Below are 18,376 nucleotides of genomic sequence, written 5' to 3'. Positions count from 1 at the left end.
CGAAAATGTTTCAACATGTTGAAAATGTTGCGGCAGTCGCCAGACACAATAGACTGCAGATGCTGGAGGAAAAATCAAACTGATGGAGGAATTCAGTGGATTGAGCAGCAACTGTGCCTGAAAGGATATGCGACATTTCAGGTGCAAACTCAGCATTGGGACTAAAGACAAATTTACACCGACTTCAATACTGGCTCGAAGATAGATACAAAATGCTGAAGTGACTCAGCGGGACAGGCAGCATCTCTGGGGAAAAGGAATGGGTGACGTTTTGGGTGGAGATCCTCAATAGACAATATACAATAGACAATAGGTGCAGGAGTAGTCCATTCGGCCCTTCGAGCCAGCACCGCCATTCAATTTGATCATGGCTGATCATCCCCAATCAGTATCCCGTTTCTGCCTTCTCCCCATTTCCCCTGACTCTGCTATCTTTAAGAACTCTATCTAGCTCTCTCTTGAAAGTAACCAAAGAACTGGCCTCCACTGCCCTCTGAGGCAGAGAATTCCACAGACTCACAACTCTCTGTGTGAAAAAGAGTTTCATCATCTCCGTTCTAAATGGCTTACTCCTTATTCTTAAAATGTGGCTCCTGGTTCTGGACTCCCTCCAACATCGGGAACATGTTTCCTGCCTCTAGTGTGTCCAACCCTTAATAATCTTATATGTCTCCCTCCTTCTCTCTCATCCTTCTAAACTCCAGGGTATACAAGCCCAGCCACTCCATTCTCTCAGCATATGACAGTCCTGCCATCCTGGGAATTAACCTTGTGAACCTACGCTGCACTCCCTCAATAGCAAGAATGTCCTTCCCCAAATTAGGGGACCAAAACTGCACACAATACTCCAGGTGTGGTCTCACTAGGGCCCTGTACAACTGCAGAAGGACCTCTTTGCTCCTATACTCAACTCCTCTTGTAATGAAGGCCAAATGCCATTCGCTTTCTTCACTGCCTGCTGCACCTGCATGCTTACTTTCATTGACTGTTGACAAGGACCCCCAGATCCCATTGTACTTCCCCTTTTCCCTACTTGACACCATTTAGATAATAATCTGCCTTCCTGTTTTTGCTACCAAAGTGGATAACCTCACATTTATCCACATTAAACTGCATCTGCCATGCATCTGCCCACTCACCCAACCTGTCCAAGTCACCCTGCATTCTCATAGCATCCTCCTCACAGTTCACACTGCCATCCAGCTTTGTGTCATCTGCAAATATGTTAATGTTACTTGTAATCCCTTCATCTAAATCATTGGTGGATATTGTAAATAGCTGCGGTCCCAGCACCGAGCCTACCATTCTGAAAGAGACCCGTTAATCCCTACTCTTTGTTTCCTGTCTGCCAACCAATTTTCTATCCATGTCAGCACTCTACACCCAATACCATGTGCCTTAATTTTGCCCACTAATCTCCAATGTGAGACCTTATCAAATGCTTTCTGAAAGTCCAGGTACACTACATCCACTGGCTCTCCCTTGTCTGTTTTCCTAGTTACATCCTCAAAAAATTCCAGAAGATTAGTCAAGCATGATTTCCACTTCGTAAATCCATGCTGACTCGGACCGATCCTGTTACTGCTATCCAAATGTGCCGCTATTTCATCTTTTATGATTGACTCCAGCATCTTCCCCACCACCGATGTCAGGCTACCTGGTCTATAATTCCCTGTTTTCTCTCTCCCATCTTAAAAAGTGGGATAACATTAGCTACCCTCCAATCCACAGGAACTGATCCTGAATCTATAGATCATTGGAAAATGATCACCAATGCATCCACGATTTCTAGAGCCACTTCCTTAAGTACCCTGGGATGCAGACCATCAGGCCCTGGGAATTTATCAGCCTTCAATCGCATCAGTCTACCCAACACCATTTCCTGCCTAATGTGGATTTCCTTCAGTTTAAATACTGTGCTGTTGTTTTGTGTTTCCTTTCATACTCCACCATGTAAATACTGTATGTGTGTACTTCATTATAATACTGTAATATTTTCAAATACAAAAGGGCTGCAATACGGGCGGCACGGTGGCACAGCAGTAGAGCTTCTGCCTTACAGCGCTTGCAGCGCCGGAGAACCAAGTTCGATCCCAACAACGGGTGCTGTCTGTATGGAGTTCATACGTTCTCCCCGTGACCGGCTTGGGTTTTCTCCGGGTGCTCTGGTTTCCTCCAACACTCCAAAGACGTACAGGTTTGTAGGTTAATTGGCTTGCTATAAATGTAAATTGTCCTTAGTGTGTGTAGGATAGTGTTAGTGTGCGGGGATCGCTGGTCGGCATGGACTCGGTGGGCCAGAGGGGCCTGTTTCCCCCTGTATCTCGAAACTAAACTAAACTAAAAAAAAAGGGCCACATTATAATGATCTTTTGGCTTTGCAGCCATTCTCATCTGTTCTTATATGCTATTTCTGTACAAGTAAACAGCATTTTATGGAATTGTCCAAATTCAACATAACTTGTAAAACAAATAATATGGAAAAGAAAAATATAATATTTGCATTCTCACTTTATGCATGCATAAGTCAAAACACACATACACTCATCTGTTATGTAAAGAGTTCAGCTTTCTAAATTCATTCTATTTCAAATACCAAATAAAATTAAAATACAAATTTGCAGTAAGTATTATGTTTTCATTTAAATGCAAAGAGCAATGTGTTAAATGTTGCAAATCATGAATGATAATACATTTTCTTCATTGAATTTGTTAATTGATAAATAGTTTGTACTCTTGGTTTTAAGAAGTGTTCCTTTTGGCATGAGCGTTGAGCTATCGTGGCAAAAGCCTGCAGTGAAGGAGATGATCATCATTTTCCCCAGTGAAAGTGAAAGCTTTGCTAAACAGATATTACCCATTATCATTTTCTGCTCATGCATAAGATATACCTTCATTCCAAAACAAAATTACACTTGGCACAATTTAATTGACCATAATTTAGTGTTAACATTGCTTGTGCACACTTAGATAAAAATCATGATATGTTTTCTTTTTTAATAGCCTATCCTTCTGAACATGTGAGGATGCAGTCACAGAGAGCAGGGAAAAACTTGGCAGTGAATGCTCCTGCGACAATTTCATTTGGCTTTACTGCAATGCCAAAGGTAACTCCTAATTGCCAATTTTAAGGGGAATACTGTGTTTTGTCTTAGAGCAGTTGTTTTTTATTGTTACATCTCCACTGTCAACGCTGCCACTTATTGCCCATCTTTAAATGCCCAGGTAAAAGTAGTCATGCGTTTCCATCCTGAAGCTTCGTAATCCTGCTGCTAAGGGCAACCCAACAACATTATTCTGCAGGCTGTTCCAGGATTTAGACCCAGTAGTGATAAATCAATGGCAATATAATTGCAAGACTGAATGGAGGGTAACTTGAAGAATAAATTGCAGATGATGGACTTTCCAAGCACCTGCTGCCAATGTGTTTCTAGGTGCAAAGGTTTAGGTCTGTGTTGCTGCAATGCATTCTGTAGAAAGTTCCACTAAAGTTATGTGCAGATGCTGGTTTAAACCGATGATAGACATGAAAAGCTGGAGTTACTCAGCGGGTCAAACAGCATCTCTAGAGAAAAGGAATAGATGAAGTTTGGGGTCGAGACCCTTCTTCTGATGAGGGTCTCAACCCAACACGTCACCTATTACTTTTCTCCAGAGAAGCTGTTTAAAAAAAAAATCCAGACTCCAGCAAGGTCGCAAAAACAGGACGGCAGATTATTATCTAAATGGTGTCAAATTGGAAAAAGGGAAAGTACAATGGGATCTGGGGGGTCCTTGTTCATCAGTCAATTAAAGTAAGCATGCAGGTACAGAAGGCAGTAAAGAAAGCGAATGGCATGTTGGGCTTCTTCTAACAAGAGGAGTTGAGTATAGGAGCAAAGAGGTCCTTCTGCAATTGTACAGGGCCCTAGTGAGACCACACCTGGAGTATTGTGTGCAGTTTTCATCCCCTAATTTGAGGAAGGACATTCTTGCTATTGAGGGAGTGCAGCGTAGGTTTACAAGGTTAATTCCCACGATGGCGGGACTGTCATATGCTGAGAGATTGGAGCGGCTGGGCTTGTATACACTGGAATTTAGAAGGATGAGAGGGTATCTTATTGAAACATATAAGATTATTATGGGTTTGGACACGCGAGAGGCAGGAAACATGTTCCCGATGTTGGGGGAGTCCAGAACCAGGTGCCACTGTTTAAGAATAAGGGGTAAGCCATTTAGAATGGAGATGAGGAAACACTTATTCTCGCAGAGATTTGTGAGTCTGTGGAATTCTCTGCCTCAGAGGGCAGTTCTCTGGATACTTACTAGAGAGAGGTAGATAGGGCTCTTAAAGATAGCAGAGTCAGGGGATATGGGGAGAAGGCAGGAACCGGGTACTGATTGGGGATGATCAGCCACGATCACATTGAATGGCGGTGCTGGCTTAAAGGGCCAAATGGCCTACTCCTGCACCTATTTTCTATTGTCTATTATCTATTATCTGCAGTCTCTTGTTTTTCCATTTTGGGTCAAGCAGCATCTTTGGAGGGGGGAGTGAAGGGAGGAATTTGTGATGGTTTAGATTGAAACCTTGTACCAGAACCACAGGTGGAGAGGGAGGATAACCAGTATAAAGAGGAGAGGGGAGGTGGTGACACCAGGGCCAGTGGGTGGACTGAGGGACTGAGGAAGGGTGGATGATGATAAGCAAGTCAAGTGGAAAGGGGAGGGGGGAGGAGACAGGAGTAAGTAGATGAAGGCAGACTAAAGAAAGGCTGATGAAGCCAGGTCAGGGGAAGGGGCGAAGGCTGAAGTTGAAGACAGCTAGGTGGGTGATCAACAAAAATGCCAAGGCTACCAATGCAGGAATCTAATGGGAACTATTAGAGGAGAGGTGAAGGGCAGATGGAACCAGAATCAGATGGGGAAAGTCAGGAGGTGAAGTGTGTTGGTAGGAAATATGTTGGTAGTGGGTGAATGGGACCCAGAAAAATGAGTTAATGGGCCCAGAAAAAGTATCATCTCGGTAGCTGTGAGAGTCAGAGGGTTAATAGTGAATGTTGGTGGATAGTTTGTCTCATGAGATGGAGGCAAAATAAAACTAGAAAGAGAAGAGTCATAAATGGTCCAACTAAATTTGAGAATGGGGTGTAAGTTATTAGCAAAGGTGATAAAAATCAATGAGTTCTGCATGTGCAGGAAACAGGACCAGTTTTCAATGTACTGGAGAAAGGGAATGGTGGCAAATATCAGGATTCCCTGGTATGAGGAAGGAGCATGGATTCCCAGCAATTCTCACATACCGAATAAACAATCATACACACTGAGGTCGCCTCAATTCAAAGCAAGGATATTAGAAGATGTTGCATGAAAAATGCTAATAAATACTAATACTAATGCTAATGCTAATACCAATACTAATACTAATAAAACTGTAACATTAAGACAATAATCTTTTTGAGAAAAGGGATTGTTCATATTTCCTCAATATCCACCCATTTCTAAAGGTGACAGAAATCAATCAGTCTTCCTCATCCTGCACATGATTGAGTCAGCAATTGGAATCACTGCAGATCTTCTATCTCTAAGAGAACCACCATTGTTTGTCTTGGTGGTATTTGAATGTAAAGTGCAACTAATATAGATAGAATTCTTGATTAGTAAGGGTGTCAGCGGTTATGGGGAGAAGGCAGAAGAATGGGATTGAGAGAGAAAGATAGATCAGCCATGTTTGAATAGACGTGATGGGCCGAATGACCTAATTCTGCTCCTATCACTTAACTATGAAGAATGCTTGAATAATCATTGAAATAAACATTCTGAATGAACTCATTACAAAGACAAGTTGATATAAGAAATGCATTCAGTAGGTAAATGATGATTAATACACAAGGGGGACAAAGTGCTGGAGTAACTCAGTAGGTCTGGCAGCATCTCTGCAGAACATGGATAGGTAACATTTTGGAATGAGATCCTTCTTCTGATCCATCGTCAGTATGGTAGCATAACAGTTAAGTTACTGAACCAATGTCCAGGGGGTTATTTACCTGGAGATTTGAGTTTCAAATGAGAATTCAAATCCAAATATTCAACAGCTTCAGAGTGAAATGGCACTTTCAGTAATGCGAGACATTAAACAGCCAGGATAGACGCTGTCTATAAAAAAATAGGCTCACTGATAAGCTCCAGGGAAGGAAATCTACCATTCTCAACCTGTCAGGCCAGCCTGTGACTCCAAACGCACCGAAGAGCTTGATTATTAACTGTCCTCTGTAGTGACGTAGCAAATAGGCCAATTGGCGCTCAACAATAAAGCTTCCCAGTTATGCCCATCCTCTCTGATCTAAAATAAGACTTTTGTTTATTGAGAAGGATGTTATCAGCAAAATCTGGCAACCAGCCACACAATTACATAGTAAATTGAAGAATAATGTTTATATGTATGGAAGTCATGGGTGATGACTGAGGGGGAAGTGGAAGGAGGAAGGAGGAGAGGAAAGGATGAAGGGAGAGAGGGAAAAGGGGAGGGGGAGAGGGAAAAGGGGAAGGGTGAGGAAAGGGGCGAAAGGGGAGGGTGGATGGGAAGGGAGGGGAAAGGGGAGGGGGGGTAGGGGGTTGGGAGGGGGAATCAGAAGGGAGGAACTGGAGGGGGGAATGGGAGGGGAGTTGGGAGAGGGGAAATGGGAAGAAGGGAGGGGGGGTGATGAAGGGGAAGGGAGAGGGGGAAAGGAAAGGGGAGGGGGTGGAGAAAAGCAAAGGGCTTTGAGTGAGTACGTGTGGATGAAGTCCACTCCAGTCGGGTTTCTCACCTAAGGAAGAACTGTGCACTGGTGTGTTAAATGTGACGCAGCTGTGTGTGTGTGTTTATGCTTGCATTTGCCGTTCCCAATGTATAAAAGTAAATAAATTAACACCGAGCCTTCGATGGGAACACTTGGCCGTCTCCCGCTTTGAACTATGAGTTAAGGTAAGTAAAACTGTGGTGCAGAGGATGCTTTCAACTAGTTAATATTTAAACTTTCAGACCGCAAAAAATGGAAAAACTTCCAAGCTCCAGCAGATCTTTGTGCGATTTGACGCTTTGTGGAGAATGCTTTCTCCAGGGCTTGTGAGAATGGGTTTCCAGGTCTTGAGATCAAACAACCTCACTGTTACCTGCGCGGCGATGAAACGTCTTCAATGAGCAGCGTGAGGGGTGGACGAGAGGTCGTTAAGGAGGGGGGGGGGGGGGGTTACAGAATGTAAATACATTGATTTTTAATCTGCATTTGAAGCAAGTAGTGCCGAACAAACAAGACGCAGCAGAAAAAAAAATCACCGGGGTTGTGACTCGATTTGGAGAGAGGACGAGAGTAAAACGGAGCAAGGGGGAGAGGCGAGCAGGCTGAGTGGGACCATACATTTGAGAAGACGAATGTAACTGAAATTGTATAAAAAAAGATGCAAAGAAGATGAACCAGATGTTATCAGGCAACTGATACCACGACCAGAGAGCACTGCTGAACTACTGTCTACCTCTTCGATGTCCCTCGGACTTTCCTTGACCGGATTTTGCTGGCTTAACCTTACATTAAACATTATCCCCTTATCATGTATTTATACACTGTACATGGCCCAATAATCCACCGGGTAGCGCCGTCAGCATGGCAGCCTCGCCAACGGTCTGTCTGTCTTTTCTTTTCTTTTGTTATTTTTAGTGTGTTTTAAAAGTATGTGTTAATGTTCACTGGTTTGTTTTATGTGGGGGAAGGAGGGGGTGGTCGGGAGAAACATTTTTGCAGAGATTAGATTGTTTTCCGGATCGTATCTCCGGTCGCTCTGCGGCCTAACATCATGGAGTTGGCGGCCTTGCTCGAGATTGACTTTGCGACGCACCGCAGGGCCGTGGGAGAATAAAGAAGGGAAGAGATTGAACTTTTTTTTACATTCCATCACAGTGGTGAAGTAGCTGTGGTGGATGTTCATGTTCAAAAATATATTTGGGTGTCTTGTTGCTCTTTATTGGTATGACTGTATGGCAAATCAAATTCCTCGTATGTTGCGAAACCTACTTCGCTAATGTAATGTCTTTCTGCTGACTGGTTAGCATGCAACAAAAAGTTTTTCACTGTATCTCGGTATAAGTGACAATAAACTAAACTGAACTGAACTGAGGAAGTGTAGGGGAAGGGGAATGAAAGGATAGGGGAAACGGCAAAGGGGTTGCAAAATGGTGATGGAAGGCTGTAGATGTTGGAAATCAAAACCAAAGTATTGGAAAACGCTCAGCGGGTCGGGCAGCGACTGTTGAGAGAGACACGGTTCACTTATCAGGTGGGAGATCCTACACGTTCGTGGTTGTGGAATGTGAAGTTCTTGACTGACTGCGGGGGTTCTACTTGCCCGCTGTGTGTTTTATGATTTAGTTGCAGGATTTCCCTCGCCCCGTTCCCGAGGGAAACAACCTAGAGAGGGACCAGACTGAATGTGAGGAATGGTCCCAGCCTGAAACGTCACTCATTCCTTCTCCCCAGAGATGCTGCCTGTCCGGCTAAGTTACTTCAGCATTTGGTGCCCATCTTTGCCGTAACTTATCCAGGTTACTTATCGCCTGTCCATTTCCTCCACACATGTTGCCCGACTCACTGAGTTCTCCCAGCACTTCGTGTTTTACCACAAGAAGCTAATCAACAATAAGGGAATGGAAGATCTGATCCAAGGTGTAACGACAACCAGAGTCTTCTGAAGGCACTGTCAAGGATTAGGCTCGTAAACCACTCTGGAGTGGCATCGACTGAAAACCATATTCCACATACCTGGACCTGGGTCTTTTAGTCATACCATGCAGGACTCTTACTAGTTTGTCTTTAAATAATTAACTTATGTTGCTATACTGTGATAAGTTACGGAAAACTTTGCCTTGTCTGCAAGTTATGTGTACAACAGCGGCAGTGGGTACTACAAACAAAGAACTGTAGGTGTAGGTTTATCAAAGTGCTGGAGTAACTCAGGGGGGACAGGCAGCATCACTGGAGCGAAGGAATGGGTGATGCTGCAGGTCGAGACCCTTCTCCTGAGCCAGGAGTCTGAAGAAAGGTCCGGACCATCACATATCCTTTTTCTCCACAGATGCTGCCTGACCTGCTGAGTTATTCCAGCACGTTGTATCTATCAGAGGTACGGTTTTGGAAATAAACTCAATCTATAAGCTTGTTCACTTTTTAAACTCAACCTGTTTTGCCGGAAAATGTAAAGATGCTGAGAGATATGGGGAAGGACAAGAAGTTTTTAGTCGTCAAGTTTGGCACAGATTCTGGTTTGCCAGCCCCTGTTAAAGCCATTTACTGCGGATGATACAGGTTCAAGACCAGCATTCCAAATACTGGGTCGTATTTGCTTGTAGACTTTAGATAATACGTCGTGGAAACAGGCCCTTTGGACCACCGAGTCGGCACCGACCAGCGATCACCCCGTACACTAGCACTATGGACAATTTACAGTTTACAGACGCCAAACTGCAAACTGTTCGGCTTTGAAGTGTGGGGGGAAACAGGAGCACCCGGAGAAAACCCACGCGGTCATAGGGAGAACATGCAGACTCCGTACACAAAGCACGTAGTCAGGATCGAACCTGAGTCTTTGGCGTTGTGAGGCAGCAACTCTACCGCTGCGACACTCTGCTGCCCCCCCCCCCTCCCCCCAAAAGCATTTTAACAACTGAATTAAGAATAATATAATCTGTATTATCTATGTAGGCGCCAAAGGTTGAACCAATTAGAGGCTCGCTTCTCCTCCCCCTGTACCCTGCGATCTCCCCATGAGGAGATGCACGCCGCTATCACCTTATCGCCACCATGGCGAATTTCACCAAATTAATATTTATTGCCGCCCACTAACGTTTTATTCCACGACTTTGTAAGATATCCATTACAAAATTAATGCAAGATGATTCTCTAACTTCCAAATAATCTCCCGATTAAGAACTACACCGATTACTTCACACAGATTTTCAGAGATGCTTCTTACAACGACGGTGTGTGTGTGTGCGTGTGTGTAGAACATAGTACAGGTATAGCACAAGAGCAGGCCCTTCGGCCCACTATGTGCGTGCCGAACATGATGCTAAAAACATCTCTTATCTGCCTGCGAACAATCCATATCCCTCTATTCCCTGCATATCCATATGCCTACACAAAGCCTCTTAAATGCCTATGCCGTATCTGCTTCAACCACGAACCCTGGCAACGCGATCCATTCTGTGTAAAATAAGTTACTCCGCACATTATACACTAATGAAACGTGGTGCCCCCCCCTCCCCCCCCCCCCCCCCTCCAATGGCCTTAATGATCCATGTATACATTCTCTTCCCTCTTGTTTGCAAAGGTATCTCTCTCCGTAAGAAAACTGCAACGGAATGGTTATCCTGGATCTGTGGTTTGTCACTGGCTAATTGCGCCCATTTTACTCAATAGTTGTATCTGGTGTATTGAATGGGGAGAGGACCAGGTTCAAAATCCTGGTTCAGAGTGACGCAATTAGTGGTACCACTGAGTGCGAAAGTATGGCGAAAGCTTGTTAATCCCAGCTCACCTCTCCGGAGATGTATTGAGTCCTTCGCCCAACTTGCCCACATCGGCCAATATGTCCCGTCTACACTCGTCCCACCTGCTTGCATTTGGCCCTTATCCCTCTAAACTGCCCATCCATACATCTGTCTAAATGTTTCTTAAACGTTGCAATAGTCCACGTCTCAACTACCTCCTCTGGCAGCTTGTTCCGCGCACCTACTACCTTTGCAAGAAAATGTTACCCCTCGGTTTCATATTAAGTCTTTCCCCCCTCACCTTAAACCCATGTCCTCTGGTTCACGATCCTACTCTGGGCAAGAGTATCTAGAATCGGGCGAGTAAAAAACGAAGGGGAAAAGAAGATCTGATCTGGATCTATGAGAGATACATTACTGCCGATGCTGGAAATCTGAAATGAAACAGAAAATGTAGCATGGCCGTCTGTGGAGGGAGGGGTGATGTTACACGTTGAGGACCCTTCATTGGCAATGGCCAATTCTGATATGAATTGGAAAGGTAAGTTATCGGAATCTGAGCAATTCAATATTGAGTCGAAAGAGAGCTGTGATAGTCAAGGGATGAGATTTTCTTCCGCTTTCTTATGATGGTCTTCTTTGGAATAGTGTAGGCTTTAAAGCCAGTGAAGTCAGCATGCTATGTAGCTGAAGAGGCAGGTTCAGTCTCACAGTTGCGGACTGAACAGAGGCGTGCTACAGAGCAGTCAGCCAATGTACTGTTGTTTTCTCCAATGCAGAGGAGACCGCATGTTGGACAGCGAATGCAGTACATTGCTTTAGAGGAAGTACAATTATCTTTCTGCCGAGTTTAATACTGCAATACGTGTTTTCGCGGATGCATCATGTGCTCGTCTTTTAATAGAACTCCCCTTATCTCCATTCCTTCGTCTTCTCCAATGTTAATATATCGTGTGGAGGACGAGATATGTCGAATTAGCTATGAATCTGAGATTAGAGATGAATAACAAAACCCCGACAGTTGCAAGGTTTTACTTTAAGAGGGAAGCGTGTCACACACATGGAAATCAAAGTTTCTTTAACTTTAGTTAACTTCATATGTAACCAAAGTTCAATTAAAAAGAGCAGTGAGTGTGATATTGTGAATCCCTAACGGGGGCGCTACCGTTCACTTCCATTAACTTTGAAACCAAAAGATTTTCCTGTAATCATTTAACTCAACCACTTGAGTTAACGACCCTAATCTAGGTGATGACAATCCTTCTTATTGTGTCCCGACTTTTTTTTGTCGGGATGGGACTTTTAAAACTCAGTAATTTCTATGAAACCGATTTCTGAAACGGACTCGCTTCTTCACCTTGAATGTGAGAGAGAGCGAGCTCTGCATCGCGCATAGTGCTGGCATGTAGGTGTATAATAGATTTGAAAAATATCGACTGCATTGTATTTTTGATATACAAATAGGGGGCAATGCTGTATGGCTATTACAGGCATCTAATCCTCAGGGTGGGTGTATTCCCGGCTGCGTTGACTCGCGACTGGGGAACCTCTTGTAATATATCTCCTCTTGAGTATATGTGGGTGTCCCACAGCGAGTTCTGATCCTCACTCTGTTGTGATCCTACCTCAAACGCGCTTCTGATCCTGCACTTGTCGGTAATTAGATAAGCAGCGTTGGTGGAAACATTTAAAGCGGTTAAATCAGGAAAAGTGCCCTGGATCGAGTGACGGGAAGGCGTATTGGAAATGTCAACGCTGACACTTTGAAATGAGAAGAAGCTCACAAACTGCAGCCGGCACCGTTTTTTTTAAAACAGATTGCAGCGGGACTTTGTCAGCTGGAAATCACATAGTGATTTCACCTTTAAATGTCACCCCCAAAACATTCTAGGAGTTATAAATATTTAAGACAACAAGTTGTAGCTCGAAGGCAAAAAATGTCACGGCGCTTTCAGGACTGTTGTCTGAAATATATGGGAGGGGAGACATTGATATGGATGTTCTTGGTGGCCAAGGGTGTGTGTAGTGTAAAGCAGCCGGCAGTGAGTGCAATGCAAGGTGTGGTTGGCATTGGCACGTGGTCAAATTAACTCCACTCCCGGGCGAGTTTACGGATTTATGTTGCAAATCAGCTGACTACCTCGCAGAAGTTAGGACCCCCTTCGTGCTTAGCATGAGAACCTGGATGATTTATCTCTCCCTTTCCCACTGTTGCGCATTTTTAGCAAAATTACATCATTGTTGTTTGGTTCTCTTCACTTCGCAAGAAAATGAAGAGTTGATGAACCTCGGCGGCTGGTGCCACTTTACTGCAGCGCCAAGCACATCTACCTCTTTTGCTGCAGTGGTAGCACTTGTTTCCCCATTGCAGGACAACGTATTGGCAAACGTCGCCAATAACAATGATCTTCTCTACTTCCCCCCCCCCCTCCCCCCCCCCTCCCACCCCCCAAAAAAACCCAGTTTAACTGAAAACACAATCCTTCATGCTTAATATCTTTCTCATGCATGCCTATCGGCAACTGATGGAAGTTTTTAAAGTCTCAGTCGTTTCCTACAAACTGCCACGTTCGTATTAGTTAAAAACTATGTTGCGCACCTCATTGAATATCCTCCCATTTTGTATGTTTACCCCCCACCCTCCCTTAACACAGCACGTCATCTTCCGCGTTTGCTGCACTGCACTCGGGCGGGAAGCAGTGTTATTTTATTGCATCGGTTTTGCTCACAGTGCGGGTATTTTTTTAAGCATTTCGATTCCGTTCCTGCCTGTCAGTGAGGGGGCGGGGGGGGGGGGGGGTGACTAGAAATGACTGTCTCGATCTTCTACACGACCCTCACTCCATGTGCTTCCCCCTCCGTACACTTCGTAGACACTTTGGGGATCTTTAACATTTACATTCTCCAAAGTCTCCTGTTGCGTTCGGTCCTACAAGGTGGTTTGTACATGCAACAGGGTATAAGTTCGGCGATAGGCTGAAACGTACTCGAGTGCCCGCTGCGTTTTGAACAGATTTCCTGGGTACAGCACGGATCTCTCTCACACAGAGAGTGGCCGTGGTCTAAGTGCGCTTACACTTCCAATGATGGGGAATAGACATGATCTCATTTCAAGCAGTCCACGTACAGTATTTAGGGAGCTGAATGTCAGAGTGCCTGGCGGGATAAATGTAGTAGCGAGTAGCGCTGGCGTCTTTCGTTGAGACTGGATTCAACGACAGTAAGTTACCGATAGTAAAACACGCACGAAGATGTAATTTTATAATTGCGATCGGCGCACTGTCATCCGGGGAGAAGGTTAATAAACTATGTTTTTAGTTTAGATATGGAATAATGAGTTTATAAACTTCCGCTAGCAAGGCAGACTTTCATTGTTTTTTTATCCACTATCAAACTGACACTCAACAAAGACATATATTCCTATTAGTAGACCTTGTCCCCCTCAAAGAGGTTAGTTAGTTACCCAGCAAGGTACATAGGCTTTGAAGGCTTTGTTTCCCGTCTGTCGCTGTTCCTTCAGCACCCAGTCACCATAGAAATAGCTTGCCCGCGTGTATGCGTGTGGCGTGTGTGTTTGAAGTGGATCCAGTCAGCACTTACCTATAGTTGTGATCACCGTGATAGCAAAATAAAAGGAGCCGGCGAATTTCCACTGAACCCCGGCTCTGTGCGGCTCCGCTTGCATGATGATCACCTCTAATTGCTTGTAATCTTCATCGCTGATGTTGTACTTGCCCTTGAGTCCGATCTGCTGTTCCTTCAGCTTCCCACCCTGCTCCATTTCGAACTCGGACTCGAGGGCATCGAAGACAGCGGCTCCAACCAGCAAATAAGTGAACGTGCAGATGATCAAGGATAGAGTTCGCACGTTCTGCCGCTTCATGGCCTCCAAAAAACGGCGTTTGAGCGGCTCATGTCCGCTCCCCCTGCTATTCTCCAAACGCCTGAGGTCCACCGAGAAAGCCCGGGTACAGCAGCCAGGATCCCGGCAGCGATTGCTCAAGTTATCCGAGACGTACTGGTCCTCTTCGATGGCTTTCTCGGAGGCGGACAGGCAGAGCAAGCTGCTCGATCGCCGGGACCAGGATCCCTGCAGCCTAACTCTGCGCAAGACCTGACCAAACCAAGTCGTCCCAGTGCGCAGGGCCATCAAAACAACACGTTCTGGGTGGGGGGAAATGCTTTTCGCTGAGCGATCTGTTCACAAAGGATACGGTCGGGGCTCCAGAGTCGTGTGATCTGCGTCAAAGCCCGCTGGTGACAGTGATGAGACGGGCGGGCTTGCCGGGTGGGTGATAGAGCGAGTGAGTTTGGCGGATTCCTGATGGATCAGACTGGGATGCCCACCAAGTTGGACTGGATGTGATTACTGGAGAGTGTTACCTCCCTCTCCCCGAGTCCCCCTCCTCCCTAACCACACCCAGTGGCCTCTTAGCCATCGCCCCACCAGGGTGCCCTTGTCTAGTTATTAATCTTAAGGACAGGTATTTTGATTGTGTTGTTAATGGGTGGACTTGAGAGCCGGGCTGATGTCATCTCCATATTTGTACCCTGATGCACGAAAGGCGGGAATGAAGTAACTTGCCAGCGGGGGATTAAGGCGGATGAAGACGGGTGAAAGAGGCGGGGATGTGGCGAGTGGAAGACCACCTGTGAAGGCTTCACTTAAAGACATGCCACATCGTGTAGCGACAAACTTCTGTAACCTCCCCTGCCCGGGTACAATCTATTCCCCATCTCTTCCTCAACCTCACTCTTCCCGGTCTCACACTGACTCCTGCAGACCCAGCTCGGTTTCAGTATCACCCGGGCCAGCTCAATCCCGCAACATCTACATTTTAATCACAACTAGGAATAAGTAGGTAGGAAAGAACTGCAGATGCTGGCTTAAATCGAAGGTAGACCCTTCGGGTCGAGACCCTTCTGAAACGTCACCCATTCCTCCTCTCCAGAGGTGATGCCTGTCCCGCTGAGTTACTCCAGCATTTTGTGTCTAACAAGGTATAAGTAGGGTTCTGTCCATTTCGCTGTCACTATATTTAATCCGCATTTAGTGTCCCGTGTCTTTCTGACTTTTCTCCTATACTGCGGAGAGATCTCCCTTGAAATATAGTCGACTATTACACACAGTTCGTTGTTATTCTGATTACCAGGTACAATCTGATGATGCCCTTTCTACACGACCGGCGCTATTGCACCGGTTTGAATCTAACTTCGTGGAAACCGGTGTGATTTTCGGTAGTTCCTTCCATCTGCTATCTCGTTGATCAGTGTGATTTCCATCTTCAATCTTATTAATTCATCTGAAGGACACCTAAACCCGAACTCTAGGACCAAGTAATGTAAACCTTTTCAATAAATAATTGGAAATAAATTCAACCTAACATCATCTACTAAGTAAACACCCGTCCAAATAATCCATAAACCCAGTGTTGTAAAGCATATAGAAACCAGCGGGTGCAACAAAGCACCCACAGGCGCTTGGAATGGCTTTCAAGATATTATACAAAATAATGCAAAAACAAACTTCAGATGCCAATAATGAACTCGACACCTTGCTTCAAATATAAACATATAAACATATTGTAGTCGACGTAAAGTAATGAACAAAATATCGTGACTGAGAAAAATGCAAATTCCTTTGATATAAAAGGCAAATAAAGATTTGCAGTTTGCCCATATTATCTACCATGCTGATAAATGAGTCATGGGAAATCTTGGTACGAGCTAAATATTCATTTGCAGTTTAATTATTCCGCTATTAGGATTAAAAGGTTCGCGAATTTGAGGAAGTAAACCAGATGTAAATAAGGATCTATTTTTATATTAGAGCAGTCGTGAATCACACAATGTGGCACAAAATGGCGTGGGTTATGCGATTGCACAGTTGTGAAGAGATGGCTTTGTTTAGCTTTGTTTTAATAATATTCAACAGCACAATCACACGAAGAGCAGCCACGTTTTCTTTTTGTTGTTCCTGAGCTGTCCATGGTCCTTCACAGCAGCGCCAGCCCGGGCTCCGGGGCGGGGTTTGAATTCCTCGCATCATTGGCAGAAGGGAAAGAAAAAAAATCCTGACATCGTGGATAAGTTACGTGGAAATGAAAATATAGCGGAGAAAGGGCGACGGTACTCGGCCGGAGTGTCAGCCTCCCCTTCGCTGAGTCAGCAGAGGGTGAATCTTGGTGGCCCGTGAAATCTCGTCCTGATTTACCAGTGTCTTTAGCGTTGGAATCACTTAGCGACGATTGAAACAGCGGCGGCACCACGATTCAAAGTGTACAATTTAAACATGTCACCAACCAGACTCATGCATCGCAACCCCGCTGTCGTTTCAACGTCTAATTCCAATATCACTGTACCTTAATTCGTACCTTGAAAAGCTTTCAGTTGAAATCAATTGTTAAGTTGTGTTGAATCCCCCCCCCCCCCGCCCCGACCTTGTTCCGCGCAACAACGGATTGTTTCGTATCCTGTGCTTCACGACTTGAACCACCCCTCCCGGCAACAACAGGCAATGTCGTGCTAAATTCCCTTTTCAGAATAATATCAGCGAACTTCAGTGAAGAATACATCAAAGCACTGACATTAACAAATGTGACCGACACCATTACAATACTAAACATAGAATACATATAATAAACTTAATGTCCAGGACATTAGGAACGCTCCACCCGGAGGATTAAATACTATTGACTGCTCTAATCTTGTGTATAGTTTTCAGACTCTGAGTGCGTTCAGAAAGCTATTCTCGGGCGGATCGCTTATACTTTGATTTGCCAAACTCTCGAGTAACTCGGTTCAAAGTGAACCGCGACTCCACGCTGCTTCTGTCGTGCCAATAGATCACTTTTACCCGAAAGAAGTCCTCGCGACCTTCGCGTCCTGGGGATCTCACTGGCTGCTCAGAGTCTGATATTATTCGCTGGGAGGTGTCGCTGGCAGCTCTGCCTCGCTAAATTTCTAACGGGAACCCGGCATTGGAGAGAGGCAGACAAGCTACCCGTTCTCTTGTACAGATTTACATGGCACTTGAGGAGAGGGATGGCTTGAAGTTCGTTTATCAGTGTTTTGTTTTCTGGCAGAAGTTTGAACGGGTATTGCGTTTCACGTTAAAACAAAAAGGACGGGGAATATTCTCGTCGGTGGAAAGTGTCGTTATGGAAATTCATTTGTGAATGCAATTGTGTAACAGCCTCAAGCTCTTCAGAGAAGGAAGGATTGTATTTGTATGCTTTCCGCCTTTTTTGTGTAACATTCTTGTGGGTTATTTCCTGATGTAGATACTGAGTTACAAGCGGCCCTGAATCTCGGAGCAAACCTTGTGTGCGGCTCCCTAAAGCAAAACCAGCCGCCCGTGCGGGAAATAAGAAGATAGACACAACATGCTGGAGTAACTCAGCGGGTCGGGCAGCATCTATGGAGCAAAGGAATGGGTAACATTTCGGGTCGGAACCCTTCTTCAGACAGAGAGTTACTCCAGCATGTTGTGTCTATCTCCGGTATAAACCAGCACCTGCAATTCCTTCCAACGCGTGAGGGAAATAATGCTGGAAAAATTCTAAGATGAGAAAAAACTGATTGCAAGAAGAATTTGATGGGTGCTGGGGAGGGGTGAAAGGGATCAACTGGTTAAATAGTTCACTTAGTTTTGTTCCCGTTGAAAGTAAATGGCCAGAAATGTATTTCTGCTGACTGGCAGCCCGCAACAAAAGCTTTTCAATGTACCTCGGTACAGGCGACAATAAACTAAACTAAACTCACTTTTAGGAAATGCCACCGATTCTCAGTTTTAGAAACGACACCTCTGAACAAAATGTCTCAGAACTGAAGCGGAACACGCCATACTGGAGCATAAGTAAACCAATAAACTTG

The 18,376-nt window shown here is 44.9% G+C and overlaps 1 protein-coding gene across 1 annotated transcript in view; it reads right to left on the bottom strand.

Moving 5' to 3' along the window:
- kcnk9 (potassium two pore domain channel subfamily K member 9) overlaps window positions 1–14,738 on the bottom strand; it is a 78,108-nt gene extending 63,370 nt beyond the window's left edge. The window contains exon 1 of the mRNA XM_033019651.1: window positions 14,102–14,738. Within this exon, the coding sequence (XP_032875542.1) occupies window positions 14,102–14,651 (550 nt within the window). The 5' untranslated portion in view covers window positions 14,652–14,738. The remainder of the gene's footprint in view (window positions 1–14,101) is intronic.
- Window positions 14,739–18,376: the final 3,638 nt, after the last annotated feature.

The sequence above is a fragment of the Amblyraja radiata genome, chromosome 4, assembly GCF_010909765.2.
Source record: "Amblyraja radiata isolate CabotCenter1 chromosome 4, sAmbRad1.1.pri, whole genome shotgun sequence".
Lineage (NCBI taxonomy): Eukaryota > Metazoa > Chordata > Chondrichthyes > Rajiformes > Rajidae > Amblyraja > Amblyraja radiata.
The sequence above is the reverse complement of the archived record's forward strand: the minus strand, read 5'-3'. Positions and strand labels throughout refer to the sequence as shown.